Source organism: Crinia signifera, chromosome 11 (genome assembly GCF_055691185.1).
Source record: "Crinia signifera chromosome 11, ASM5569118v1, whole genome shotgun sequence".
Classification (NCBI taxonomy): Eukaryota; Metazoa; Chordata; class Amphibia; order Anura; family Myobatrachidae; genus Crinia; species Crinia signifera.
This window is the reverse complement of record NC_139227.1, coordinates 121402181-121429688: the sequence shown is the minus strand read 5'-3', so window position 1 is coordinate 121429688 and position 27508 is coordinate 121402181. Positions and strand designations below refer to the sequence as shown.

Genomic DNA, 27508 nt, shown 5'->3' with positions numbered 1-27508 from the left:
GGCAGGTGCCACCGCCACCTCAGGTGACACAGGTGCCCCCGCCATAGAGGCATGTGCCCCCACAAACATCGGGAGTAAATGCGCCCCCAGCAACATCGGAGAGGCATGCGCCCCCAGCAACATCGGAGAGGCATGCGCCCCCAGCAACACCGGAGAGGCATGCGCCCCCAGCAACACCAGAGAGGCATGCGCCCCCAGCAACATCGGAGAGGCATGCGCCCCCAGCAACATCGGAGAGGGGGCAGCCATGAGCTGCTCCATGAACACCCTGTGCCGTTTATTTTGAAAAATTACGGTAAGTGTGGTATTATATATAATATCTAATTGTTCTTTTTATATTGGGCAATGATTTAGCCGAAGCACAACCCAACCTAAGTAATGCAAACATCAATGAGTGGGTGACCAAATGGGTCACTTTTCGCACATTTGAGCTCACCACCTCAGGGGGTAGGAAGCTGAGAATCCTGCGCCAGCAGCTGGTCACGCCTGTAAGGTGAAGTAACTGAATAGCGCTGCTGGATAATATGACTAGAAGGGATGATTGCATATAATTTACCTTCATTATTAATTATTATTCTGAATTTCTATTTTATCTTTATATAATTTAGGTGACCGAGAGGCAAGTGCCACAAACACCATCAACCCCTCGGGTTAAAAAGGCGCCCCCACCACCACGGGTAATACAAGCGCCCCCTCCACCTCGGGCTAGACAACCGCCCCCACCACCCTGCAAAAGGAAACACCTGGCAGCACCTTGCGATAAACAGGCGCCCCCACCACCTAAAGTAAGGAAGGTGCCACCGCCAACCCGGGTGAGGCAGGTGCCACCGCCACCTCAGGTGACACAGGTGCCCCCGCCATAGAGGCATGTGCCCCCACAAACATCGGGAGTAAATGCGCCCCCAGCAACATCGGAGAGGCATGCGCCCCCAGCAACATCGGAGAGGCATGCGCCCCCAGCAACATCGGAGAGGGGGCAGCCATGAGCTGCTCCATGAACACCCTGTGCCGTTTATTTTGAAAAATTACGGTAAGTGTGGTATTATATATAATATCTAATTGTTCTTTTTATATTGGGCAATGATTTAGCCGAAGCACAACCCAACCTAAGTAATGCAAACATCAATGAGTGGGTGACCAAATGGGTCACTTTTCGCACATTTGAGCTCACCACCTCAGGGGGTAGGAAGCTGAGAATCCTGCGCCAGCAGCTGGTCACGCCTGTAAGGTGAAGTAACTGAATAGCGCTGCTGGATAATATGACTAGAAGGGATGATTGCATATAATTTACCTTCATTATTAATTATTATTCTGAATTTCTATTTTATCTTTATATAATTTAGGTGACCGAGAGGCAAGTGCCACAAACACCATCAACCCCTCGGGTTAAAAAGGCGCCCCCACCACCACGGGTAATACAAGCGCCCCCTCCACCTCGGGCTAGACAACCGCCCCCACCACCCTGCAAAAGGAAACACCTGGCAGCACCTTGCGATAAACAGGCGCCCCCACCACCTAAAGTAAGGAAGGTGCCACCGCCAACCCGGGTGAGGCAGGTGCCACCGCCACCTCAGGTGACACAGGTGCCCCCGCCATAGAGGCATGTGCCCCCACAAACATCGGGAGTAAATGCGCCCCCAGCAACATCGGAGAGGCATGCGCCCCCAGCAACATCGGAGAGGCATGCGCCCCCAGCAACATCGGAGAGGCATGCGCCCCCAGCAACACCAGAGAGGCATGCGCCCCCAGCAACATCGGAGAGGCATGCGCCCCCAGCAACATCGGAGAGGGGGCAGCCATGAGCTGCTCCATGAACACCCTGTGCCGTTTATTTTGAAAAATTACGGTAAGTGTGGTATTATATATAATATCTAATTGTTCTTTTTATATTGGGCAATGATTTAGCCGAAGCACAACCCAACCTAAGTAATGCAAACATCAATGAGTGGGTGACCAAATGGGTCACTTTTCGCACATTTGAGCTCACCACCTCAGGGGGTAGGAAGCTGAGAATCCTGCGCCAGCAGCTGGTCACGCCTGTAAGGTGAAGTAACTGAATAGCGCTGCTGGATAATATGACTAGAAGGGATGATTGCATATAATTTACCTTCATTATTAATTATTATTCTGAATTTCTATTTTATCTTTATATAATTTAGGTGACCGAGAGGCAAGTGCCACAAACACCATCAACCCCTCGGGTTAAAAAGGCGCCCCCACCACCACGGGTAATACAAGCGCCCCCTCCACCTCGGGCTAGACAACCGCCCCCACCACCCTGCAAAAGGAAACACCTGGCAGCACCTTGCGATAAACAGGCGCCCCCACCACCTAAAGTAAGGAAGGTGCCACCGCCAACCCGGGTGAGGCAGGTGCCACCGCCACCTCAGGTGACACAGGTGCCCCCGCCATAGAGGCATGTGCCCCCACAAACATCGGGAGTAAATGCGCCCCCAGCAACATCGGAGAGGCATGCGCCCCCAGCAACATCGGAGAGGCATGCGCCCCCAGCAACATCGGAGAGGGGGCAGCCATGAGCTGCTCCATGAACACCCTGTGCCGTTTATTTTGAAAAATTACGGTAAGTGTGGTATTATATATAATATCTAATTGTTCTTTTTATATTGGGCAATGATTTAGCCGAAGCACAACCCAACCTAAGTAATGCAAACATCAATGAGTGGGTGACCAAATGGGTCACTTTTCGCACATTTGAGCTCACCACCTCAGGGGGTAGGAAGCTGAGAATCCTGCGCCAGCAGCTGGTCACGCCTGTAAGGTGAAGTAACTGAATAGCGCTGCTGGATAATATGACTAGAAGGGATGATTGCATATAATTTACCTTCATTATTAATTATTATTCTGAATTTCTATTTTATCTTTATATAATTTAGGTGACCGAGAGGCAAGTGCCACAAACACCATCAACCCCTCGGGTTAAAAAGGCGCCCCCACCACCACGGGTAATACAAGCGCCCCCTCCACCTCGGGCTAGACAACCGCCCCCACCACCCTGCAAAAGGAAACACCTGGCAGCACCTTGCGATAAACAGGCGCCCCCACCACCTAAAGTAAGGAAGGTGCCACCGCCAACCCGGGTGAGGCAGGTGCCACCGCCACCTCAGGTGACACAGGTGCCCCCGCCATAGAGGCATGTGCCCCCACAAACATCGGGAGTAAATGCGCCCCCAGCAACATCGGAGAGGCATGCGCCCCCAGCAACATCGGAGAGGCATGCGCCCCCAGCAACATCGGAGAGGGGGCAGCCATGAGCTGCTCCATGAACACCCTGTGCCGTTTATTTTGAAAAATTACGGTAAGTGTGGTATTATATATAATATCTAATTGTTCTTTTTATATTGGGCAATGATTTAGCCGAAGCACAACCCAACCTAAGTAATGCAAACATCAATGAGTGGGTGACCAAATGGGTCACTTTTCGCACATTTGAGCTCATCACCTCAGGGGGTAGGAAGCTGAGTATCCTGCGCCAGCAGCTGGTCACGCCTGTAAGGTGAAGTAACTGAATAGCGCTGCTGGATAATATGACTAGAAGGGATGATTGCATATAATTTACCTTCATTATTAATTATTATTCTGAATTTCTATTTTATCTTTATATAATTTAGGTGACCGAGAGGCAAGTGCCACAAACACCATCAACCCCTCGGGTTAAAAAGGCGCCCCCACCACCACGGGTAATACAAGCGCCCCCTCCACCTCGGGCTAGACAACCGCCCCCACCACCCTGCAAAAGGAAACACCTGGCAGCACCTTGCGATAAACAGGCGCCCCCACCACCTAAAGTAAGGAAGGTGCCACCGCCAACCCGGGTGAGGCAGGTGCCACCGCCACCTCAGGTGACACAGGTGCCCCCGCCATAGAGGCATGTGCCCCCACAAACATCGGGAGTAAATGCGCCCCCAGCAACATCGGAGAGGCATGCGCCCCCAGCAACATCGGAGAGGCATGCGCCCCCAGCAACATCGGAGAGGGGGCAGCCATGAGCTGCTCCATGAACACCCTGTGCCGTTTATTTTGAAAAATTACGGTAAGTGTGGTATTATATATAATATCTAATTGTTCTTTTTATATTGGGCAATGATTTAGCCGAAGCACAACCCAACCTAAGTAATGCAAACATCAATGAGTGGGTGACCAAATGGGTCACTTTTCGCACATTTGAGCTCATCACCTCAGGGGGTAGGAAGCTGAGAATCCTGCGCCAGCAGCTGGTCACGCCTGTAAGGTGAAATAACTGAATAGCGCTGCTGGATAATATGACTAGAAGGGATGATTGCGTATAATTTACCTTCATTATTGTTCTGAATTTAAATTTTATCTTTACTTAATTAAGGTGACTGAGAGGAATAAGCTAAGAAAAAAAAACACCAACACACTAGGTTAGAGTGGCATCCCCGCCACCACCGGTGAGACAAGAGCCTCCACCATCCCGGGTTAGAATGGCGCCCCTTCCACCCCGGGCAAGACAACCACCCCCACCACCCCACAAGAGGAAACAACTGCCGGCAGCTTGGGAGTAGAAACAGGTTCCCCCACCACCTAGTGAGGAAGGTGCCACCACCACCCCGGGTGAGACAGGCACCACCGCCACCCCAGGTAAGACAGGAGCCACAGCCATAAAGGCATGCACCCCCTGACCCCCCCCCCCTCCCCCAACTGCCCCCCTGCATGCAGAACACTGTGACCTACGGGAGGGACAGCAGGACAGTCTCCAAACAGTGGGACAGTTGAGAGTTATGAATATAGTAATCATGACAACAAAAGGATCTGGGCGTGGGCACCTTCCATCGGAAAAGCATCAACAGTAATCCAGTGGCGGTTTGAACCAGCAGTGGTCAGAACAAGTGCGCACATTTGACCACAGAGGGCCAACCAAAAAAAGAGGGTGCAGCTAAGGGACACCCAAATGTGTCAGTAAGCCAGTGTTATACAGCGTACACTACTATAGATACATGCAATGATCCTATGATGTCACACTGCCGGTCAGGGTCCTGGTAAGCCAGGGCAGCACACTAGGGCTCATTCTAATGCCTGGTTTCTACTAGCGCAGTTAGAGAGTTACATTTGTCTGATTATTCAGCATTGCTGATTTTGGCAGCGTCATAGGTGAGGTGCGAGGAGGAAGAAGGGAGGAGAATACCGGGGGGCAGCCATGAGCTGCTTCCTGCACAGCCTGTGCCAGTTATTTGGCAGGATGATGGTAAGTGTGCTGCTACTATAAGTGTATTTGTACTTTGTTGTACTGATCCTTCTAGTTGTGAGTCCTGTTAATAAATATTGGTCTTAATTTAATGGTTATATTGCATAAGATTGGGTGATGATAATTAATTGTTCTTTTTTATTGGGCAATGCATATAATATACCCTAATTATTATTTTTCATTTATTTATTTAAGGTGAAGAAGAGGAATAAGCCCCAATTACCAATGAAGAGGGAGGACTGTAAACTGCCCCCGCCACCGTGGGTTAGACAGGCACCACCGCCACCACAGGTTAGACAGGTGACCCTGACACCTCGAAAGGGAAAAGACCCATCGCCACCTTGGTAGAGACAGGCGCCACCACCATCCAAAAAGTGAGAAAGGTGTGACTACCACCCCGGGTGAGACAGGTGCCACCACCCCCAAGGGTGAGACAGGCGCCACAGCCATGGAGGCATGCTACCCTAGAAATTTCAGTTACTTAATAGGAGTCGTTAGGATGAAGGAAGAGGGAGACCATTATCAGGGGGCAACCATGGGCTGCTTTCTGCACAGCCTGTGCCAGTTATTTGGCAAAATGAAGGGAAGTGTGCAGCTAAGTATATTTGTACTTTGTTGTACTGATCCTTCTAGTTGTGAGTCATGTTAATAAATATTGGTCTTAATTTAATGGATATACTGCACCAGATCGGGGGATGATGTTTAATTGTTCTTTTTTATTGCGCAATGACTACAATGGATGATTGCATATAATTTACATTAATTATTATATCTTTATTTAATTAAGGTGATGGCGAGGGATGAGCCGCAAGTACCAAAGAAGAGGGAGGACTGTAAACTGCCCCCGCCACCGCGGGTTAGACAAGCACCACCGCCACCACAGGTTAGACAGGCGACCCCGACACCTCGGAAGAGGAAAGACCCATCGCACCTTGGGAGAGACAGGTGCTCCCACCATCCACAGTGAGAAAGGTGCGACCACCATCCCGAGTGATTCATGCGACACCACCAATCAGGGTGAGACAGGCACCACCACTATCAAGGGTGAGATAGGCACCCTAGCCATAGAGGCATGCGCCTCTAGAAACATCAGAGAGGCAGTCAGAGTGTTAATGAGTTGGCTTAATAGGAGAGTCATTAGGAGAAAGGAGAGAGGGGGAGGAGAATACCGCAAGGCAACCATGGGCTACTTCCTGCACAGCTTATTTTGGCAGGATGAAGTGCACTGCTATGTGTATTTGTGTACTGTGTATATATGTGTACCGTATTTGCCGGCGTATAAGACGACCCCCCAACATTTCCACTCAAAATGTAGAGTTTGTTATATACTCGCCATATAAGACTACCCCCTCTTCCGCACACCTCCCTGTCACTAGCAGCTGTCTGGTCCCTTGAGTGGTGGGTTTTGCTGGGGCAGGATAAACCTATCAGGGCAGGTTTGTCCTGCCCCAGCATAACCCACCACATAAAGTTTTAATACCCCCTCATCTGCAGCTTCCCTGCAGTGATGCCGCTGTCCTCATTAAAGGGTACCTCGGTATTCGTTAAAGGGTACCTCTCCTCGCCCCCCCCCCCCCCCTTCTTATGCATAGGTACCGTACCTTAATAATAAAAGATAGAAGTACGGTATTTGTCTGCATCTGTGTTTTCTTCAGCCTAACGGCCTGTCAGATTGCGCATTTGATGTCGGCGGCAGGCTCGGGTGCTTTCGGCGGGGTTCGAGGGGACTCGTGTGCCTGAGCGCTCCCGAGTTCCCCCGAGCCCCGCCGAAAATGCTCGAGCCTGCCGCCGACGTCACTGCAGTGACGTTGGCGGCAGGCTCGGGTATTTTCGGCGGGGCTCGGGGGGACTCGGGAGCGCTCAGGCACACGAGTCCCCCCGAGCCCCGCCGAAAACACCCGAGCCTGCCGCCGACATCAAATGCGCAATCTGACAGGCCGTTAGGCTGAAGAAAACACCGCTGCAGACAAATACTGTACTTTTATCTTTTATTATTAAGGTACGGTACGTATGCATAAGAAGGGGGGGGGGGGGGGGGGGCGAGGAGAGGTACCCTTTAGTGAATATATGCCGTACCCGGCGTATAAGACGACCCCCCACTAGAGGGAAAATTTTTATGGGCTAAAAAGTCGTCTTATACGCCGGAATATACGGTACTTTGTTGTACTGATCCTACTGGTTATATTGCATCAGATCGGGGATGACATTTAATTGTGCTTTTTTTATTGTGCAATGACTAGAATGGACGATTGCATATCATTTACATGAATTATTATTTTGAATTTCTATTTTATCTTTATTTAAGGTGATGGAGAGGAATGAGCCCCAAGTACCAACGAAGAGGGAGGATTGTTAACTGCTCCGCCACCCCGGGTTAGACAGGCGCCTCCGACACCCTGGAAGAGGAAAGACCCGTCGGCACCTTGGGAGAGAAAGGTGCTCCTATCGTCCAAAGTGAGAAAATTGCCACTGCCATCCAGGGTGACATATGCAACACCGCCACCCCGGGTGATCCAGGTGCAACTGCCACCCCGGGTGAGATAGGCGCCATAGCCATAAAGGCATGCAGCCCCTAGAAACCTCGGAGAGGCATGCGCCACCAGCAACATTGTAGAGGCATGCTCCCCAGAAACATCTGAAAGTCATGTGCCCCCAGAAGCATCAGGGAGGCATGTAGCTCCAGCAACATGAGAGGTACAGATGGAGCTGGCCTAATTCTTGCAGGGGCTGGCAAAAGTATCACCAGCCCCCCGCAAGCGGCCGGCCAGGGACGCTCGCACACAAGACGCTTTGGCGCCCTATGGTGCTTGCCCATAGGTCCCCACCGCCTCCCCCATCGGCCCCCCTCATCGCCCTGACCCCCCAGTCTCCCTGAAGCGAAGATGGGCAGAGAGATGCTGCCCAGCCGCTGTGATACTGGGACGCACGTGCGCGTCCCAGTCCCTATCGCCGATGCTCGCCAGAGGAGAGGCCAGCTACATCTGTATGCACCCCTAGAAGCATCAGAGAGGCATGCGACCCCAGCAACATATGAGAGGCATGCGCCCCAGCAACATAAGAGAGACATACGGCACCAGCAACATGAGAGGTACAATATGCGCCCCCAGAAGCACCAGAGAGGCATGCACCCCCAGAAGCACCAGAGAGGCATGCGTCCTGCTCCCCTCTCTGCACTAATAGATGCCGTGCGCATAGATCGATCACCAGCTATGCCAGTTATTTGGCAGAATGAAGGGAAGTGCGCTGCTAAGTGTATTTGTACTTTGTTGTACTGATCCTACTAGTTGTGAGTTGTGTTAATAAATATTGGTCTTAATTTAATGTTTATATTGCATATGATCAGGGGATGATATTTAATTGTTCTTTTTAATTGTGCAATGACTAGAAGGGACGATTGCATATCAATTACATTCATTATTATTTTAAATGATTATTTTATCTTTACTTAATTAAGGTGTCGGAGAGTGATGAGCCCCAAGACAAACTAAGAAGGAGGACTGGAAACTGCCCCCGGCACCACGGGTTAGACAGGCACCACCGCCACCACCCGTTAGACAGGCACCGCCACCACGCCAGGATAGATAGGCACCGCTGCCATGGAAGAGGAAAGACTTTTCCGTCACCTTGGGAGAGACAGGTGCCACTGCCACCCCCAGGTGGACAGGCGCCACCACCATCCCAGGTGAGACAGGCGCTACTACTCCCAAGGGTAAGACAGGCGCCACAGCCATAGAGAGCCGAGAGCCATGCATCTCTAGAATTATCACAGAGGCAGAGTTGGCTGATTTTTCAGGATTTCCAATTTCAGTTGCTTAATAGGAGAGTCACTAGGAGGAAGGAGAGAGGAGGGAGGCCATTAACGGGGGCAGCCATGAGCTGCTTCCTGCACAGCCTGTGCCAGTAATTTGGCAGGATGACGGTAAGGGTGCTGCTATGTGTATTTGTACTCTGTTGTACTGATCCTACTGGTGATATCCCATCAGATCGGGGGGTGACATTTAAGTGTTCTTTTTTTTTTACTGCGCAATGACTAGAAGGGATGATTTCATTTACATTAATTATTATTTTGAATTTATATTTTATCTTTATTTAAGGTGATGGAGAGGAATGAACCCCAAGTACCAACGGAAAGTGAGGACTATAAACTGCCCAACCACCCCTGGTTAGACAGGCACCACCGCCACCCAGGGTTAGACAGGCACCTCTAACACCTCGGAAGAGGAAAGACCCGTCGGCAGCTTGGGAGAGACAGGCGCTCCCACCATCCAAAATTGCCACTGCCATCCAGGGTGACACATGCACCACTGCCACCCCGGGTGATCCAGGTGCCACCGCCATCCCGGGTGAGATTGGCACCATAGCCATAAAGGCATGCAGCCCTTAGAAATATCGGAGAGGCATGTGCTACCAGCCACATCAGAGGCATGCGGCCCCAGAAACATCAGAGGCATGTGCCCCCAGAAACATCAGAGCGGTATGCACCCCCAGAAACATTAGAGAGGCATGCGACCCCAGCAACATCTGAGAGGCATGCGACCCCAGCAACATCAGAGTGGCATGCGCCCCCAGAAGCATCAGAGTGGCATGCGCCCCCAGAAGCATCAGAGTGGCATGCGCCCCCAGAAGCATCAGAGTGGCATGCGCCCCCAGAAGCATCAGAGTGGCATGCGCCCCCAGAAGCATCAGAGAGGCATGCGCCCCCAGAAGCATCAGAGAGGCATGCGCCCCCAGAAGCATCAGAGAGGCATGCGCCCCCAGAAGCATCAGAGAGGCATGCGCCCCCAGAAGCATCAGAGAGGCATAGTAAGCGCCCCCAGGAGCATCAGAGAGTAATGCGCCCCTAGAAGCACCAGAGAGACATGTACCCCTAGAAGAATCAAAAAGGCATGCGCCCCCTGCTGAACAGCTCCCGGCTCCCCTCTCTGCACTGATATATGCCGTGTACATGCAACGATCACCAACTGCTCAAGTGTTTTCTTGCCTCCGGACGACATAGGCAAACTTACGCCACTGCTCCCAACATTCACCAGATGTGTCAGTAAGCCAGTATTAAACACATATTTGCCTTTACGGCTGTTGCTAATGGCCCTTAAAGGTCCTATAATGTCACAAGGCCAGGGCAGCTCATTCTGTTGCTTGGCCCCGACTAGAGCAGTCAGAGTTTACTGATTTTTGGAAATTCTAATTTCAATTGTTTTATACAAGAGGCGTTAGGAGAAAGGAGAAAGAGAGGAGGGAGGATAACACCCGGGGGCAGCCATGAGCTGCTCCATGAACACCCTGTGCCGTCTATTTGGCGAAATGACGGTAAGTGCGCTGCTATGTGTATATGTACTATGTTGTACGGATCCTACTGGCTGTGACTCGGGTTAATAAATATGGGTCTTAATTTAATGGTTATATCGCTGGTTTAGCCGCAGCACAATCCGACCTGAGTAATGCAAATAGTTCTGTGTGGGTGACCAAATGGGTCACTTTTCGCACATTTGAGCTCATCACCTCAGGGGGTAGGAAGCTGAGAATCCTGCGCCAGCAGCTGGTCACGCCTGTAAGGTGAAATAACTGAATAGCGCTGCTGGATAATAGGACTAGAAGGGACGATTGCATATAATTTACCTTCATTATTGTTCTGAATTTAAATTTTATCTTTACTTAATTAAGGTGACTGAGAGGAATAAGCTAAGAAAAAAAAACACCAACACACTAGGTTAGAGTGGCATCCCCGCCACCACCGGTGAGACAAGAGCCTCCACCATCCCGGGTTAGAATGGCGCCCCTTCCACCCCGGGCTAGACAACCACCCCCACCACCCCACAAGAGGAAACAACTGCCGGCAGCTTGGGAGTAGAAACAGGTTCCCCCACCACCTAGTGAGGAAGGTGCCACCGCCACCCCGGGTGAAACAGGCGCCACCGCCACCCCAGGCAAGACAGGAGCCACAGCCATAAAGGCATGCACCCCCTGACCCCCCCCTCCCCCAACTGCCCCCCTGCATGCAGAACACTGTGACCTACGGGAGGGACAGCAGGACAGTCTCCAAACAGTGGGACAGTTGAGAGTTATGAATATAGTAATCATGACAACAAAAGGATCTGGGCGTGGGCACCTTCCATCGGAAAAGCATCAACAGTAATCCAGTGGCGGTTTGAACCAGCAGTGGTCAGAACAAGTGCGCACATTTGACCACAGAGGGCCAACCAAAAAAAGAGGGTGCAGCTAAGGGACACCCAAATGTGTCAGTAAGCCAGTGTTATACAGCGTACACTACTATAGATACATGCAATGATCCTATGATGTCACACTGCCGGTCAGGGTCCTGGTAAGCCAGGGCAGCACACTAGGGCTCATTCTAATGCCTGGTTTCTACTAGCGCAGTTAGAGAGTTACATTTGTCTGATTATTCAGCATTGCTGATTTTGGCAGCGTCATAGGTGAGGTGCGAGGAGGAAGAAGGGAGGAGAATACCGGGGGGCAGCCATGAGCTGCTTCCTGCACAGCCTGTGCCAGTTATTTGGCAGGATGATGGTAAGTGTGCTGCTACTATAAGTGTATTTGTACTTTGTTGTACTGATCCTTCTAGTTGTGAGTCCTGTTAATAAATATTGGTCTTAATTTAATGGTTATATTGCATAAGATTGGGTGATGATAATTAATTGTTCTTTTTTATTGGGCAATGCATATAATATACCCTAATTATTATTTTTCATTTATTTATTTAAGGTGAAGAAGAGGAATAAGCCCCAATTACCAATGAAGAGGGAGGACTGTAAACTGCCCCCGCCACCGTGGGTTAGACAGGCACCACCGCCACCACAGGTTAGACAGGTGACCCTGACACCTCGAAAGGGAAAAGACCCATCGCCACCTTGGTAGAGACAGGCGCCACCACCATCCAAAGTGAGAAAGGTGTGACTACCACCCCGGGTGAGACAGGTGCCACCACCCCCAAGGGTGAGACAGGCGCCACAGCCATGGAGGCATGCTACCCTAGAAATTTCAGTTACTTAATAGGAGTCGTTAGGATGAAGGAAGAGGGAGACCATTATCAGGGGGCAACCATGGGCTGCTTTCTGCACAGCCTGTGCCAGTTATTTGGCAAAATGAAGGGAAGTGTGCAGCTAAGTATATTTGTACTTTGTTGTACTGATCCTTCTAGTTGTGAGTCATGTTAATAAATATTGGTCTTAATTTAATGGATATACTGCACCAGATCGGGGGATGATGTTTAATTGTTCTTTTTTATTGCGCAATGACTACAATGGATGATTGCATATAATTTACATTAATTATTATATCTTTATTTAATTAAGGTGATGGCGAGGGATGAGCCGCAAGTACCAAAGAAGAGGGAGGACTGTAAACTGCCCCCGCCACCGCGGGTTAGACAAGCACCACCGCCACCACAGGTTAGACAGGCGACCCCGACACCTCGGAAGAGGAAAGACCCATCGCACCTTGGGAGAGACAGGTGCTCCCACCATCCACAGTGAGAAAGGTGCGACCACCATCCCGAGTGATTCATGCGACACCACCAATCAGGGTGAGACAGGCACCACCACTATCAAGGGTGAGATAGGCACCCTAGCCATAGAGGCATGCGCCTCTAGAAACATCAGAGAGGCAGTCAGAGTGTTAATGAGTTGGCTTAATAGGAGAGTCATTAGGAGAAAGGAGAGAGGGGGAGGAGAATACCGCAAGGCAACCATGGGCTACTTCCTGCACAGCTTATTTTGGCAGGATGAAGTGCACTGCTATGTGTATTTGTGTATTGTGTATATATGTGTACCGTATTTGCCGGCGTATAAGACGACTGGGCGTATAAGACGACCCCCCAACATTTCCACTCAAAATGTAGAGTTTGTTATATACTCGCCATATAAGACTACCCCCTCTTCCGCACACCTCCCTGTCACTAGCAGCTGTCTGGTCCCTTGAGTGGTGGGTTTTGCTGGGGCAGGATAAACCTATCAGGGCAGGTTTGTCCTGCCCCAGCATAACCCACCACATAAAGTTTTAATACCCCCTCATCTGCAGCTTCCCTGCAGTGATGCCGCTGTCCTCATTAAAGGGTACCTCGGTATTCGTTAAAGGGTACCTCTCCTCGCCCCCCCCCCCCCCTTCTTATGCATAGGTACCGTACCTTAATAATAAAAGATAGAAGTACGGTATTTGTCTGCATCTGTGTTTTCTTCAGCCTAACGGCCTGTCAGATTGCGCATTTGATGTCGGCGGCAGGCTCGGGTATTTTCGGCGGGGCTCGGGGGGACTCGGGAGCGCTCAGGCACACGAGTCCCCCCGAGCCCCGCCGAAAACACCCGAGCCTGCCGCCGACATCAAATGCGCAATCTGACAGGCCGTTAGGCTGAAGAAAACACAGCTGCAGACAAATACTGTACTTTTATCTTTTATTATTAAGGTACGGTACGTATGCATAAGAAGGGGGGGGGGGGGGCGAGGAGAGGTACCCTTTAGTGAATATATGCCGTACCCGGCGTATAAGACGACCCCCCACTAGAGGGAAAATTTTTATGGGCTAAAAAGTCGTCTTATACGCCGGAATATACGGTACTTTGTTGTACTGATCCTACTGGTTATATTGCATCAGATCGGGGATGACATTTAATTGTGCTTTTTTTATTGTGCAATGACTAGAATGGACGATTGCATATCATTTACATGAATTATTATTTTGAATTTCTATTTTATCTTTATTTAAGGTGATGGAGAGGAATGAGCCCCAAGTACCAACGAAGAGGGAGGATTGTTAACTGCTCCGCCACCCCGGGTTAGACAGGCGCCTCCGACACCCTGGAAGAGGAAAGACCCGTCGGCACCTTGGGAGAGAAAGGTGCTCCTATCGTCCAAAGTGAGAAAATTGCCACTGCCATCCAGGGTGACATATGCAACACCGCCACCCCGGGTGATCCAGGTGCAACTGCCACCCCGGGTGAGATAGGCGCCATAGCCATAAAGGCATGCAGCCCCTAGAAACCTCGGAGAGGCATGCGCCACCAGCAACATTGTAGAGGCATGCTCCCCAGAAACATCTGAAAGTCATGTGCCCCCAGAAGCATCAGGGAGGCATGTAGCTCCAGCAACATGAGAGGTACAGATGGAGCTGGCCTAATTCTTGCAGGGGCTGGCAAAAGTATCACCAGCCCCCCGCAAGCGGCCGGCCAGGGACGCTCGCACACAAGACGCTTTGGCGCCCTATGGTGCTTGCCCATAGGTCCCCACCGCCTCCCCCATCGGCCCCCCTCATCGCCCTGACCCCCCAGTCTCCCTGAAGCGAAGATGGGCAGAGAGATGCTGCCCAGCCGCTGTGATACTGGGACGCACGTGCGCGTCCCAGTCCCTATCGCCGGTGCTCGCCAGAGGAGAGGCCAGCTACATCTGTATGCACCCCTAGAAGCATCAGAGAGGCATGCGACCCCAGCAACATATGAGAGGCATGCGCCCCAGCAACATAAGAGAGACATACGGCACCAGCAACATGAGAGGTACAATATGCGCCCCCAGAAGCACCAGAGAGGCATGCACCCCCAGAAGCACCAGAGAGGCATGCGTCCTGCTCCCCTCTCTGCACTAATAGATGCCGTGCGCATAGATCGATCACCAGCTATGCCAGTTATTTGGCAGAATGAAGGGAAGTGCGCTGCTAAGTGTATTTGTACTTTGTTGTACTGATCCTACTAGTTGTGAGTTGTGTTAATAAATATTGGTCTTAATTTAATGTTTATATTGCATATGATCAGGGGATGATATTTAATTGTTCTTTTTAATTGTGCAATGACTAGAAGGGACGATTGCATATCAATTACATTCATTATTATTTTAAATGATTATTTTATCTTTACTTAATTAAGGTGTCGGAGAGTGATGAGCCCCAAGACAAACTAAGAAGGAGGACTGGAAACTGCCCCCGGCACCACGGGTTAGACAGGCACCACCGCCACCACCCGTTAGACAGGCACCGCCACCACGCCAGGATAGATAGGCACCGCTGCCATGGAAGAGGAAAGACTTTTCCGTCACCTTGGGAGAGACAGGTGCCACTGCCACCCCCAGGTGGACAGGCGCCACCACCATCCCAGGTGAGACAGGCGCTACTACTCCCAAGGGTAAGACAGGCGCCACAGCCATAGAGAGCCGAGAGCCATGCATCTCTAGAATTATCACAGAGTCTGGGGGGGGGCACCAAGTTTTTATAGGCACCACTGCCATGGAAGAGGAAAGACTTTTCTGTCACCTTGGGAGAGACAGGTGCCACTGCCACCCCCAGGTGGACAGGCGCCACCACCATCCCAGGTGAGACAGGCGCTACTACTCCCAAGGGTAAGACAGGCGCCACAGCCATAGAGAGCCGAGAGCCATGCATCTCTAGAATTATCACAGAGGCAGAGTTGGCTGATTTTTCAGGATTTCCAATTTCAGTTGCTTAATAGGAGAGTCACTAGGAGGAAGGAGAGAGGAGGGAGGCCATTAACGGGGGCAGCCATGAGCTGCTTCCTGCACAGCCTGTGCCAGTAATTTGGCAGGATGACGGTAAGGGTGCTGCTATGTGTATTTGTACTCTGTTGTACTGATCCTACTGGTGATATCCCATCAGATCGGGGGGTGACATTTAAGTGTTCTTTTTTTTTTACTGCGCAATGACTAGAAGGGATGATTTCATTTACATTAATTATTATTTTGAATTTATATTTTATCTTTATTTAAGGTGATGGAGAGGAATGAACCCCAAGTACCAACGGAAAGTGAGGACTATAAACTGCCCAACCACCCCTGGTTAGACAGGCACCACAGCCACCCAGGGTTAGACAGGCACCTCTAACACCTCGGAAGAGGAAAGACCCGTCGGCAGCTTGGGAGAGACAGGCGCTCCCACCATCCAAAATTGCCACTGCCATCCAGGGTGACACATGCACCACCGCCACCCCGGGTGATCCAGGTGCCACCGCCATCCCAGGTGAGATAGGCCCCATAGCCATAAAGGCATGCAGCCCTTAGAAATATCGGAGAGGCATGTGCTACCAGCCACATCAGAGGCATGCACCCCCAGAAACATCAGAGCGGTATGCACCCCCAGAAACATTAGAGAGGCATGCGACCCCAGCAACATCTGAGAGGCATGCGACCCCAGCAACATCTGAGATGCATGCGACCCCAGCAACATCTGAGATGCATGCGACCCCAGAAGCATCAGAGTGGCATGCGCCCCCAGAAGCATCAGAGAGGCATGCGCCCCCAGAAGCATCAGAGTGGCATGCGCCCCCAGAAGCATCAGAGTGGCATGCGCCCCCAGAAGCATCAGAGTGGCATGCGCCCCCAGAAGCATCAGAGTGGCATGCGCCCCCAGAAGCATCAGAGAGGCATGCGCCCCCAGAAGCATCAGAGAGGCATGCGCCCCCAGAAGCATCAAAGAGGCATAGTAAGCGCCCCCAGGAGCATCAGAGAGTAATGCGCCCCTAGAAGCACCAGAGAGACATGTACCCCTAGAAGAATCAAAAAGGCATGCGCCCCCTGCTGAACAGCTCCCGGCTCCCCTCTCTGCACTGATATATGCCGTGTACATGCAACGATCACCAACTGCTCAAGTGTTTTCTTGCCTCCGGACGACATAGGCAAACTTACGCCACTGCTCCCAACATTCACCAGATGTGTCAGTAAGCCAGTATTAAACACATATTTGCCTTTACGGCTGTTGCTAATGGCCCTTAAAGGTCCTATAATGTCACAAGGCCAGGGCAGCTCATTCTGTTGCTTGGCCCCGACTAGAGCAGTCAGAGTTTACTGATTTTTGGAAATTCTAATTTCAATTGTTTTATACAAGAGGCGTTAGGAGAAAGGAGAAAGAGAGGAGGGAGGATAACACCCGGGGGCTGCTCCATGAACACCCTGTGCCGTCTATTTGGCGAAATGACGGTAAGTGCGCTGCTATGTGTATATGTACTATGTTGTACGGATCCTACTAGCTGTGACTCGGGTTAATAAATATGGGTCTTAATTTAATGGTTATATCGCTGGTTTAGCCGCAGCACAATCCGACCTGAGTAATGCAAATAGTTCTGTGTGGGTGACCAAATGGGTCACTTTTCGCACATTTGAGCTCTCCACCTCAGGGGGTAGGAAGCTGAGAATCCTGCGCCAGCAGCTGGTCACGCCTGTAAGGTGAAATAACTGAATAGCGCTGCTGGATAATAGGACTAGAAGGGATGATTGCATATAATTTACCTTCATTATTAATTATTATTCTGAATTTCTATTTTATCTTTATTTAATTTAGGTGACCGAGAGGCAAGTGCCACAAACACCATCAACCCCTCGGGTTAGAAAGGCGCCCCCACCACCACGGGTAATACAAGCGCCCCCTCCACCTCGGGCTAGACAACCGCCCCCACCACCCTGCAAGAGGAAACACCTGGCAGCACCTTGCGATAAACAGGCGCCCTCACCACCTAAAGTAAGGAAGGCGCCACCACCACCCCGGGTGAGGCAGGTGCCACCGCCACCTCGGGTGACACAGGTGCCCCCGCCATAGAGGCATGTGCCCCCACAAACATCGGGAGTAAATGCGCCCCCAGCAACATCGGAGAGGCATGAGCCCCCAGCAACATCGGAGAGGCATGCGCCCCCAGCAACATCGGAGAGGCATGCGCCCCCAGCAACAGCAACATCGGAGAGGGGGCAGCCATGAGCTGCTCCATGAACACCCTGTGCCGTTTATTTTGAAAAATTACGGTAAGTGTGGTATTATATATAATATCTAATTGTTCTTTTTATATTGGGCAATGATTTAGCCGAAGCACAACCCAACCTAAGTAATGCAAACATCAATGAGTGGGTGACCAAATGGGTCACTTTTCGCACATTTGAGCTCACCACCTCAGGGGGTAGGAAGCTGAGAATCCTGCGCCAGCAGCTGGTCACGCCTGTAAGGTGAAGTAACTGAATAGCGCTGCTGGATAATATGACTAGAAGGGATGATTACATATAGTTTACCTTCATTATTGTTCTGAATTTAAATTTTATCTTTACTTAATTAAGGTGACTGAGAGGAATAAGCTAAGAAAAAAAAACACCAACACACTAGGTTAGGGTGGCATCCCCGCCACCCCCGGTGAGACAAGAGCCTCCACCATCCCGGGTTAGAATGGCGCCCCTTCCACCCCGGGCTAGACAACCACCCCCACCACCCCACAAGAGGAAACAACTGCCGGCAGCTTGGGAGTAGAAACAGGTTCCCCCACCACCTAGTGAGGAAGGTGCCACCACCACCCCGGGTGAAACAGGCGCCACCGCCACCCCAGGCAAGACAGGAGCCACAGCCATAAAGGCATGCACCCCCTGACCCCCCCCCCCTCCCCCAACTGCCCCCCTGCATGCAGAACACTGTGACCTACGGGAGGGACAGTAGGACAGTCTCCAAACAGTGGGACAGTTGAGAGTTATGAATATAGTAATCATGACAACAAAAGGATCTGGGCGTGGGCACCTTCCATCGGAAAAGCATCAACAGTAATCCAGTGGCGGTTTGAACCAGCAGTGGTCAGAACAAGTGCGCACATTTGACCACAGAGGGCCAACCAAAAAAAGAGGGTGCAGCTAAGGGACACCCAAATGTGTCAGTAAGCCAGTGTTATACAGCGTACACTACTATAGATACATGCAATGATCCTATGATGTCACACTGCCGGTCAGGGTCCTGGTAAGCCAGGGCAGCACACTAGGGCTCATTCTAATGCCTGGTTTCTACTAGCGCAGTTAGAGAGTTACATTTGTCTGATTATTCAGCATTTCTGATTTTGGCAGCGTCATAGGTGAGGTGCGAGGAGGAAGAAGGGAGGAGAATACCGGGGGGCAGCCATGAGCTGCTTCCTGCACAGCCTGTGCCAGTTATTTGGCAGGATGATGGTAAGTGTGCTGCTACTATAAGTGTATTTGTACTTTGTTGTACTGATCCTTCTAGTTGTGAGTCCTGTTAATAAATATTGGTCTTAATTGACGTCGGCGGCAGGCTCGGGTATTTTCGGCGGGGCTCGGGGGGACTCGGGAGCGCTCAGGCACACGAGTCCCCCCGAGCCCCGCCGAAAACACCCGAGCCTGCCGCCGACATCAAATGCGCAATCTGACAGGCCGTTAGGCTGAAGAAAACACCGCTGCAGACAAATACTGTACTTATTTCTTTTATTATTAAGGTACGGTACGTATGCATAAGAAGGGGGGGGGGGGCGAGGAGAGGTACCCTTTAGTGAATATATGCCGTACCCGGCGTATAAGACGACCCCCCACTAGAGGGAAAATTTTTATGGGCTAAAAAGTCGTCTTATACGCCGGAATATACGGTACTTTGTTGTACTGATCCTACTGGTTATATTGCATCAGATCGGGGATGACATTTAATTGTGCTTTTTTTATTGTGCAATGACTAGAATGGACGATTGCATATCATTTACATGAATTATTATTTTGAATTTCTATTTTATCTTTATTTAAGGTGATGGAGAGGAATGAGCCCCAAGTACCAACGAAGAGGGAGGATTGTTAACTGCTCCGCCACCCCGGGTTAGACAGGCGCCTCCGACACCCTGGAAGAGGAAAGACCCGTCGGCACCTTGGGAGAGAAAGGTGCTCCTATCGTCCAAAGTGAGAAAATTGCCACTGCCATCCAGGGTGACATATGCAACACCGCCACCCCGGGTGATCCAGGTGCAACTGCCACCCCGGGTGAGATAGGCGCCATAGCCATAAAGGCATGCAGCCCCTAGAAACCTCGGAGAGGCATGCGCCACCAGCAACATTGTAGAGGCATGCTCCCCAGAAACATCTGAAAGTCATGTGCCCCCAGAAGCATCAGGGAGGCATGTAGCTGCAGCAACATGAGAGGTACAGATGGAGCTGGCCTAATTCTTGCAGGGGCTGGCAAAAGTATCTTGCCCATAGGTCCCCACCGCCTCCCCCATCGGCCCCCCTCATCGCCCTGACCCCCCAGTCTCCCTGAAGCGAAGATGGGCAGAGAGATGCTGCCCAGCCGCTGTGATACTGGGACGCACGTGCGCGTCCCAGTCCCTATCGCCAGTGCTCGCCAGAGGAGAGGCCAGCTACATCTGTATGCACCCCTAGAAGCATCAGAGAGGCATGCGACCCCAGCAACATATGAGAGGCATGCGCCCCAGCAACATAAGAGAGACATACGGCACCAGCAACATGAGAGGTACAATATGCGCCCCCAGAAGCACCAGAGAGGCATGCGTCCTGCTCCCCTCTCTGCACTAATAGATGCCGTGCGCATAGATCGATCACCAGCTATGCCAGTTATTTGGCAGAATGAAGGGAAGTGCGCTGCTAAGTGTATTTGTACTTTGTTGTACTGATCCTACTAGTTGTGAGTTGTGTTAATAAATATTGGTCTTAATTTAATGTTTATATTGCATATGATCAGGGGATGATATTTAATTGTTCTTTTTAATTGTGCAATGACTAGAAGGGACGATTGCATATCAATTACATTCATTATTATTTTAAATGATTATTTTATCTTTACTTAATTAAGGTGTCGGAGAGTGATGAGCCCCAAGACAAACTAAGAAGGAGGACTGGAAACTGCCCCCGGCACCACGGGTTAGACAGGCACCACCGCCACCACCCGTTAGACAGGCACCGCCACCACGCCAGGATAGATAGGCACCGCTGCCATGGAAGAGGAAAGACTTTTCCGTCACCTTGGGAGAGACAGGTGCCACTGCCACCCCCAGGTGGACAGGCGCCACCACCATCCCAGGTGAGACAGGCGCTACTACTCCCAAGGGTAAGACAGACGCCACAGCCATAGAGGCATGCACTCCTAGAAACATCAGAGAGCCGAGAGCCATGCACCTCTAGAATTATCACAGAGGCAGAGTTGGCTGATTTTTCAGGATATCCAATTTCAGTTGCTTAATAGGAGAGTCACTAGGAGGAAGGAGAGAGGAGGGAGGCCATTAACGGGGGCAGCCATGAGCTGCTTCCTGCACAGCCTGTGCCAGTAATTTGGCAGGATGACGGTAAGGGTGCTGCTATGTGTATTTGTACTCTGTTGTACTGATCCTACTGGTGATATCCCATCAGATCGAGGGGTGACATTTTAGTGTTTTTTTTTTTTACTGCGCAATGACTAGAAGAGATGATTTCATTTACATTAATTGGTACTTATGTAGTATCTGGGCGTCCGATTTAGAAATCGGATCGGATTGCATCGCATGCGACCAAATCGTATGCGATGCGATGGTCAAGATTTTTCCATAGGATTCAATGTTAAAATGGTCTGAGTCCATTTTAACATAGAATTCAATGGGAAAAAGGGGTCCTTTTCCTTTCCCCACTATCCAAGTGGGCATGGAGTTGGATATAAACCTGTGGCGAGCGTAGCGAGCCACCGAGCCCGAAGCGTGGCGAGCGTAGCGAGCCCCGCGAGGGGACACAGAATACTTTTTAAGAAATATGCGTCCGCTCGCCACGCTTCGGGCTCGGTGGCTCGCTGCGCTCGCCATGCTATATAAAATCAACTCTATGCCCACTTGGATAGTGGGGAAATGAACAGGACCTTCTTAACATTGAATCCTATGCAAAATCGCATCGCATCGCATCGCATCGCATCTGATTGTATGCCTTAAGGTAAGGCATACAATCACAAAATCGGACACCCAGATACTACATAAGTACCCATTAATTATTATTTTGAATTTCTATCTTTATTTATCTTTATTTAAGGTGATGGAGAGGAATGAGCTCCAAGTACCAACGAAGAGGGAGGACTGTAAACTGCCCCACCACCCCGGGTTAGACAGGCACCACCGCCACCCCGGGTTAGACAGGAACCACCACCACCCTGGTTGAGACAGGCGCCTCCGACAACACGGAAGCGGAAATACGCGCCTACACCTTGGGACTGACAGGCTCTCCCACCATCCAAAGTGAGAAAGCTGCCACTGCCATCAAGGGTGACATGTGCACCACTGCCACCCTGGGTGATTCAGGTTCCACCGCCACACCAGGTGAGATAAGCGCCATAGCCATAAAGGCATGCACCACCAGGAACATCGAAGAGGCATGTGCCCCCAGAAACATCAGAGAGGCATGTGCCCCCAGAAACATCAGAGCAGTATGCACCCCCCCAGCAGCATCAGATAGGCATGAGACCTCAGCAACATGAGAGGCATGAGACCCCAGCAACATGAGAGGTACAGTATGTGCCCCCAGAAGCACCAGAGAGGCAGGCGCCCCCTGCTGAACAACTCCCGGCTCCCCCCTCTGCACTGATAGCTGCCGTGTACATGCAGCAGTCACCAGCTACTCTGTAAAGCTGAGCAGCAGTGATCACCTGCTCCCCCAACTGCCCCCCCTCATGCAGGACACTGTGACCTACGGGAGGGACAGTCTCCAAACAGAGAGACAGTTGGGAGGTATTAATATAGTAACCATGACAACAAAAGGATCTGGCCGTGGGCACCTTCCATCGTAAAAGCATCACCAGTAATCCAATGGAGGATTGAAGCAACAGTGGTCAGAACAAGTGCGCACATTTGACCACAGAGGGCCAACCAAAAAAAGAGGGTGCAGCTAAGGGACACCCAAATGTGTCAGTAAGCCAGTGTTATACAGCGTACACTACTATAGATACATGCAATGGTCCTATGATGTCACACTGCCGGTCAGGGTCCTGGTAAGCCAGGGCAGCACACTAGGGCTCATTCTAATGCCTGGTTTCTACTAGCGCAGTTAGAGAGTTACATTTGTCTGATTATTCAGCATTGCTGATTTTGGCAGCGTCATAGGTGAGGTGCGAGGAGGAAGAAGGGAGGAGAATACCGGGGGGCAGCCATGAGCTGCTTCCTGCACAGCCTGTGCCAGTTATTTGGCAGGATGATGGTAAGTGTGCTGCTACTATAAGTGTATTTGTACTTTGTTGTACTGATCCTTCTAGTTGTGAGTCCTGTTAATAAATATTGGTCTTAATTTTATGGTTATATCGCATAAGATCGGGGGATGATAAGTAATTGTTCTTTTTTATTGTGCAATGACTAGAAGGGACGATTGCATATCATTTGCCTTAATTATTATTTTTTATTTATTTCATTAGGTGAAGGAGAAGAATGAGCCCCGATTACCAACAAAGTGGGAGGACTGTAAACTGCCCCGCCACCGCAGGTTAGACCACAGGTTAGGCCCCAAGAAACATCGTAGAGGCATGTGCATCCAGAAACATTTTTCGAGGCATGCGCCCCCAGAAAAAGGGAAGCGGCATGTGCCCCCAGAAACAGCGACGAAGCATGTAGCCCCAGAAACATCAGAGAGGCATGCCAACCCAGCAACATCGGAGAGGCATGCGAACCCTGCAACATCTGAGAGGCATGTGCCCCCACCAACATTGGAGAGGCATGTGCCCCCACCAACATCAGAGAGGTGCTTACAGACATATACATGAATATACAGTATGTAAAGATCATTTTGTACTGGACCCACAGTCTATTCGGAGTGAAGTTAAATATAAGCCAAGAGTACTACTTTGACCCTTCAGGTTTAAATGCTTCAATTCAAGTGTTTATACATCTTGTCAAGCGTGACACTTTGACCTGTATGGATATACAAAAATTAATGTTTTCTAACTTAACCAAAGCTCAGAATTTTTCACTTAAGTCCTTGGAGAACAACTATGGAATAACCATCCACCCCGCTGACAAAGGGGGTGGGGTGATTATTATAAATAGATGTGACTATGTCGCGGAGGTCAAAAGGCAGTTGTCTGATGCAACTTGTTACAAATGTCTCACTTATGACCCCACTTATATATAAAAAGGAAATAAATGCAGTTATTTCACTACAATTGGTTAATAATAGGTTGGATGAATCTACAGTTTATTTTCTTACACAAACCTATCCTCGCATACCAATTACATGTATATTGCCTAAAATGCACGAAACCTTGTTTAAACCTGTTTAAAATACCCATTGTATCATTCTGTGGGTCCCTGTGCCAACCTATATCTCAGTATATAGATTTTTGGCATCAGCCAGTAGTCCAAAATACCAAACATTACCTAAGAGGTGTATGCTAATTTATACATGCATATGTACAGTATGAGAACCAACTTTATTTTCTTCTAACATATTTTTTAATTTACAATATATCGATAATTTATTTATGATTTGGACTGACGGTGCCAAACTCCTGACTGAGTTTGTTGATAATTTGAACTCATTAGCCACGTCTATTAGATTTACCATTGCATATAGTGAAGTTACTGCTAATTTTCTTGATGCAAGTGTAACCAACATCAATGGGGCAGTTTCTACTTGTATATATAGGAAAGTAACAGACAAAAACACAGTTTTTGTTGCCAATAGCATTCATCCTGTTACCCTTAAACGGGGACTACCACTATCCCAATTACTGAGGGTAGCGCGTATGACCTCTAACCCCATTACAGCACTAGCCTCATTATGTGAGATGGGGGGATAGATTTAGAGAACGTGGGTATCCATCATCTGAAATTGACGAGGCTATTGAATATTGTAGTGACTTGCCACAGGATCAGCTATTAGTTGATACCACAAGTAAAGTGAGCAAGGATAGAATGACTTTTGGCACTACCTCTTCGATAGCATTCAAAATGATAAGAGAAGCTGTATTAAGACATTGGGACATAATTCAATCTGACAAAACAATAGGCCGTTTGTGTCAGGAGAGATCCATGTTTTGTTATAAAAGTAGCAATAATATAAGATACAGTACATTGTGGCTAAATTTGATTTAATACCTATTAAGACTGCACATTGGCTTACTTCTAAGAATGGGAGCTTTAAGTGTCAAAAATGTGTCAATTGACAGTTTATGCTAACAGCATCTCACCTTACAGACCGCAAGACGTCTAAGATGTATGTTATCATACACTATTTGAATTGTGACAGTCAATTTGTGGTTATACTCTGCCTCTGTCAACTACTCTGTTAACCATACTCTGTCAACCATATTCTGCCTCTGTCAACTATTGTATATTGGAAAGACTATACACAATCTAAAGGAATGCATCTCACTGCATCTCCCCTCAATCAAAAAGGCCACGGTTTCTAATGATGCTAACACACATCGAGTGGCTCGGCACTTTGTGACACATCAACATGTTTTAAAGGACTTTCGTTTCTTGGCGCTAGACCATATTCTACCTTTGCGAAGGGTTAGGGACAGTAAGAAAATACTGTTACAAAAGGAGAGCATGTGGATTTGCCTCCTTGACTGTATTTCAACTCGAGGGCTCAACGAGGAACAAACGTTTAACTGTTATTTTAATGAGAAATAGCTCTCATACTAGATCATATACTTTTTTTGTATCTTCTTGTTAGGTTTCCTTTAAAAATATTTTTTTTGTCGATGTGATTATGTGCATTTATGTATTTTTAGGGATTCAACAGGGTCCATGTAGCAGCCGCAGTCTAGATATAGTAGGTTGTTTAATTTTCCTAAGTGGTAACTATGAGTTATTAAAAATAGTCTAAAACGATTTCTTTCCAGATCCACTATTGTAGATCCCCTTCTCCCTGACTTTTCCTGACAGCGTGATCGCATTGTGATTAGGTAGTTAATACAGCAACGTGACTGGTGGACTGCGCTGCCTCTGCTTTTTTTAGGACTAGCACAATGGTGCAGGTCACAATTATTATGGCGCATGCAATATTTATAGTGTCGGCCTCTGGCCGAGACCTACTGATTGCCGCTCTAATACCCCTTTGTCAGCTAGTTACTGTAACCCGGGTGACTGGCGCGTTGCCTGGCAGTTGCTGGGACACGTGGCATGTCACTTCCGGGGTAAACAACACACTCTGCAGTATGCGTGTGCCTGTTGCAGGGGTGGTGGCCGGGATTGGCCGAGCCCTACGTCGCAACACTGGTGGACGCATGCTGATAGTGTCTGTTTGATTACAGACATGTCGTGGCCTTACTATGGGGATCGTTACTTGATCTGGATAAGGTGAATCTACAGGTGAGCGTTATTAGCATTTACTTGATTAGACCTCGGCTGCTATATATACTCTGCCCCCATCAGTCATTTATGCTCCTGAGGATAGTGTGCAAGCATCGGAAAGGCTGTACAGCATGGCTGACCAACAGATTATGTGTTTCTTCCATTGTGCATGGTGGACTTTTGTCTCCTCTTTGATTAGTATACTGATTATGGATGACATGCATCTATACGGGGTATTCAATCACCGGCGACCATCTCCCCACGGGGGAGATGGCCGCCGGGCCCTATTCAATACTGTCTTCCCCGACAGCATTGAGCAGGGTATCTCAGCAGAATGAGCCCGACTTCACAAGCTGTCGGGCTCGTTCTGATGAGAACGGCCAGGAAGTGACGAGCTTCCGGCTGCAACTCGCGGCCACGCCCCCTTCTCGTCCCACTGCAGGCGGGACATTAAATCCCACCTGGTCAAGCTGACCGAGAACGGGACAGGGTCACGGCGGTCAAGCTCGACCGCCGTGACCACTAGATTGAATACCCCCTTATATCTCTGTTGGGACTGAAATTGTCTTATTGAAACATTTTTACATTTTTCATCAACGACTTTCATAAAGATTTTTTTTGTTCAACTTTGGTTGTGTCGATTTCTAATTCAATATATATATATATATATATATAATTTTGTTTATTAAAATGTGTGTTGCATAATGATACTCTGTTTTTCCCCAATTTCGGCATCTATATGCTGGATGAATCTTTGGGAGCTTAAAATAAAACAGATACAGCCCTTTATCCCATCACACTCCTGTCTACATACATCTCAGAAGTTTTCCTTGGTTCAGTCCAAACAACAAGTTATAGCAATGGCCGGAGGTACAACTCAGGAGCACTGTGTGGTGATATACTACTGGGTGGAGGTATAATGCAGGAGCGCTGGGTGGTGGTATACTAATGGGCAGAGGTATAATGCAGGAGCGCATTTCTCCTTTGTAAAGCGCAACGGAATATTCTGCGCTATATAAGAAACTGTTGATAAATAAATAAATAAATAAATGGGGCCGACTCAGATCCCGTTTGTTAGGGGCCAAATTGGTCCCCGCCCCCAATAGTCCAGGTTAGCGCAAATGCTATGTAAAGCTGCCCACGGGAGAAGCTGGTGATATCACTGACTGTGTGTCCCTGCGGCTTGTTGGGTGTGGTATATAGCACCCCGACAGTTGGGATTCCAACGGTTAGTATACCCACATCAGAATCCAGAACGCCGGGAGTATGACAGGGGAGCGGGTGC

General features: G+C 49.5%; 2 protein-coding genes across 27 annotated transcripts in view; one reads left to right on the top strand and one right to left on the bottom strand.

Moving 5' to 3' along the window:
• USH1C (USH1 protein network component harmonin) overlaps positions 1–27508 on the bottom strand; it is a 159558-nt gene that overhangs the window by 116537 nt on the left and 15513 nt on the right.
• Positions 1767–27012, top strand: LOC146045604 (uncharacterized). Of its 26 annotated transcripts, XM_083164580.1 has the most exons (16): positions 4672–5607; positions 6012–6241; positions 7530–7678; positions 8679–8906; positions 9319–9567; positions 10430–10531; positions 11945–12040; positions 12535–12764; positions 13942–14090; positions 15091–15532; positions 15945–16193; positions 17058–17149; positions 17511–19138; positions 19722–19870; positions 20778–21005; positions 21974–27012. In XM_083164580.1, the coding sequence occupies exons 6-8, from the start codon at positions 10484–10486 to the stop codon at positions 12712–12714; spliced, it is 324 nt and encodes a 107-aa protein (XP_083020706.1). In that variant the 5' UTR covers positions 4672–5607; positions 6012–6241; positions 7530–7678; positions 8679–8906; positions 9319–9567; positions 10430–10483; the 3' UTR covers positions 12715–12764; positions 13942–14090; positions 15091–15532; positions 15945–16193; positions 17058–17149; positions 17511–19138; positions 19722–19870; positions 20778–21005; positions 21974–27012. The 26 variants fall into 26 exon arrangements, 1 of the variants encoding a protein (XP_083020706.1); XR_014465503.1 differs by adding an exon at positions 1767–4620 and having other exon boundaries at positions 5420–5515; positions 9319–12130; XR_014465496.1 differs by adding an exon at positions 1767–4620 and having other exon boundaries at positions 5420–5607; positions 9319–12130.

What these genes read in the sequence shown, in the direction of transcription:
- LOC146045604 (XM_083164580.1), top strand. Translation starts at nt 10,484, where the DNA reads ATGAGCTGCTCCATGAACACCCTGTGCCGTCTATTTGGCGAAATGACG. An exon ending in GTCTATTTGGCGAAATGACG is followed by an intron (nt 10,532 to 11,944) that starts GTAAGTGCGCTG and finishes TATTTATTTAAG; the next exon opens with GTGAAGAAGAGGAATAAGCC. An exon ending in AGGCACCACCGCCACCACAG is followed by an intron (nt 12,041 to 12,534) that starts GTTAGACAGGTG and finishes TATTTAATTAAG; the next exon opens with GTGATGGCGAGGGATGAGCC.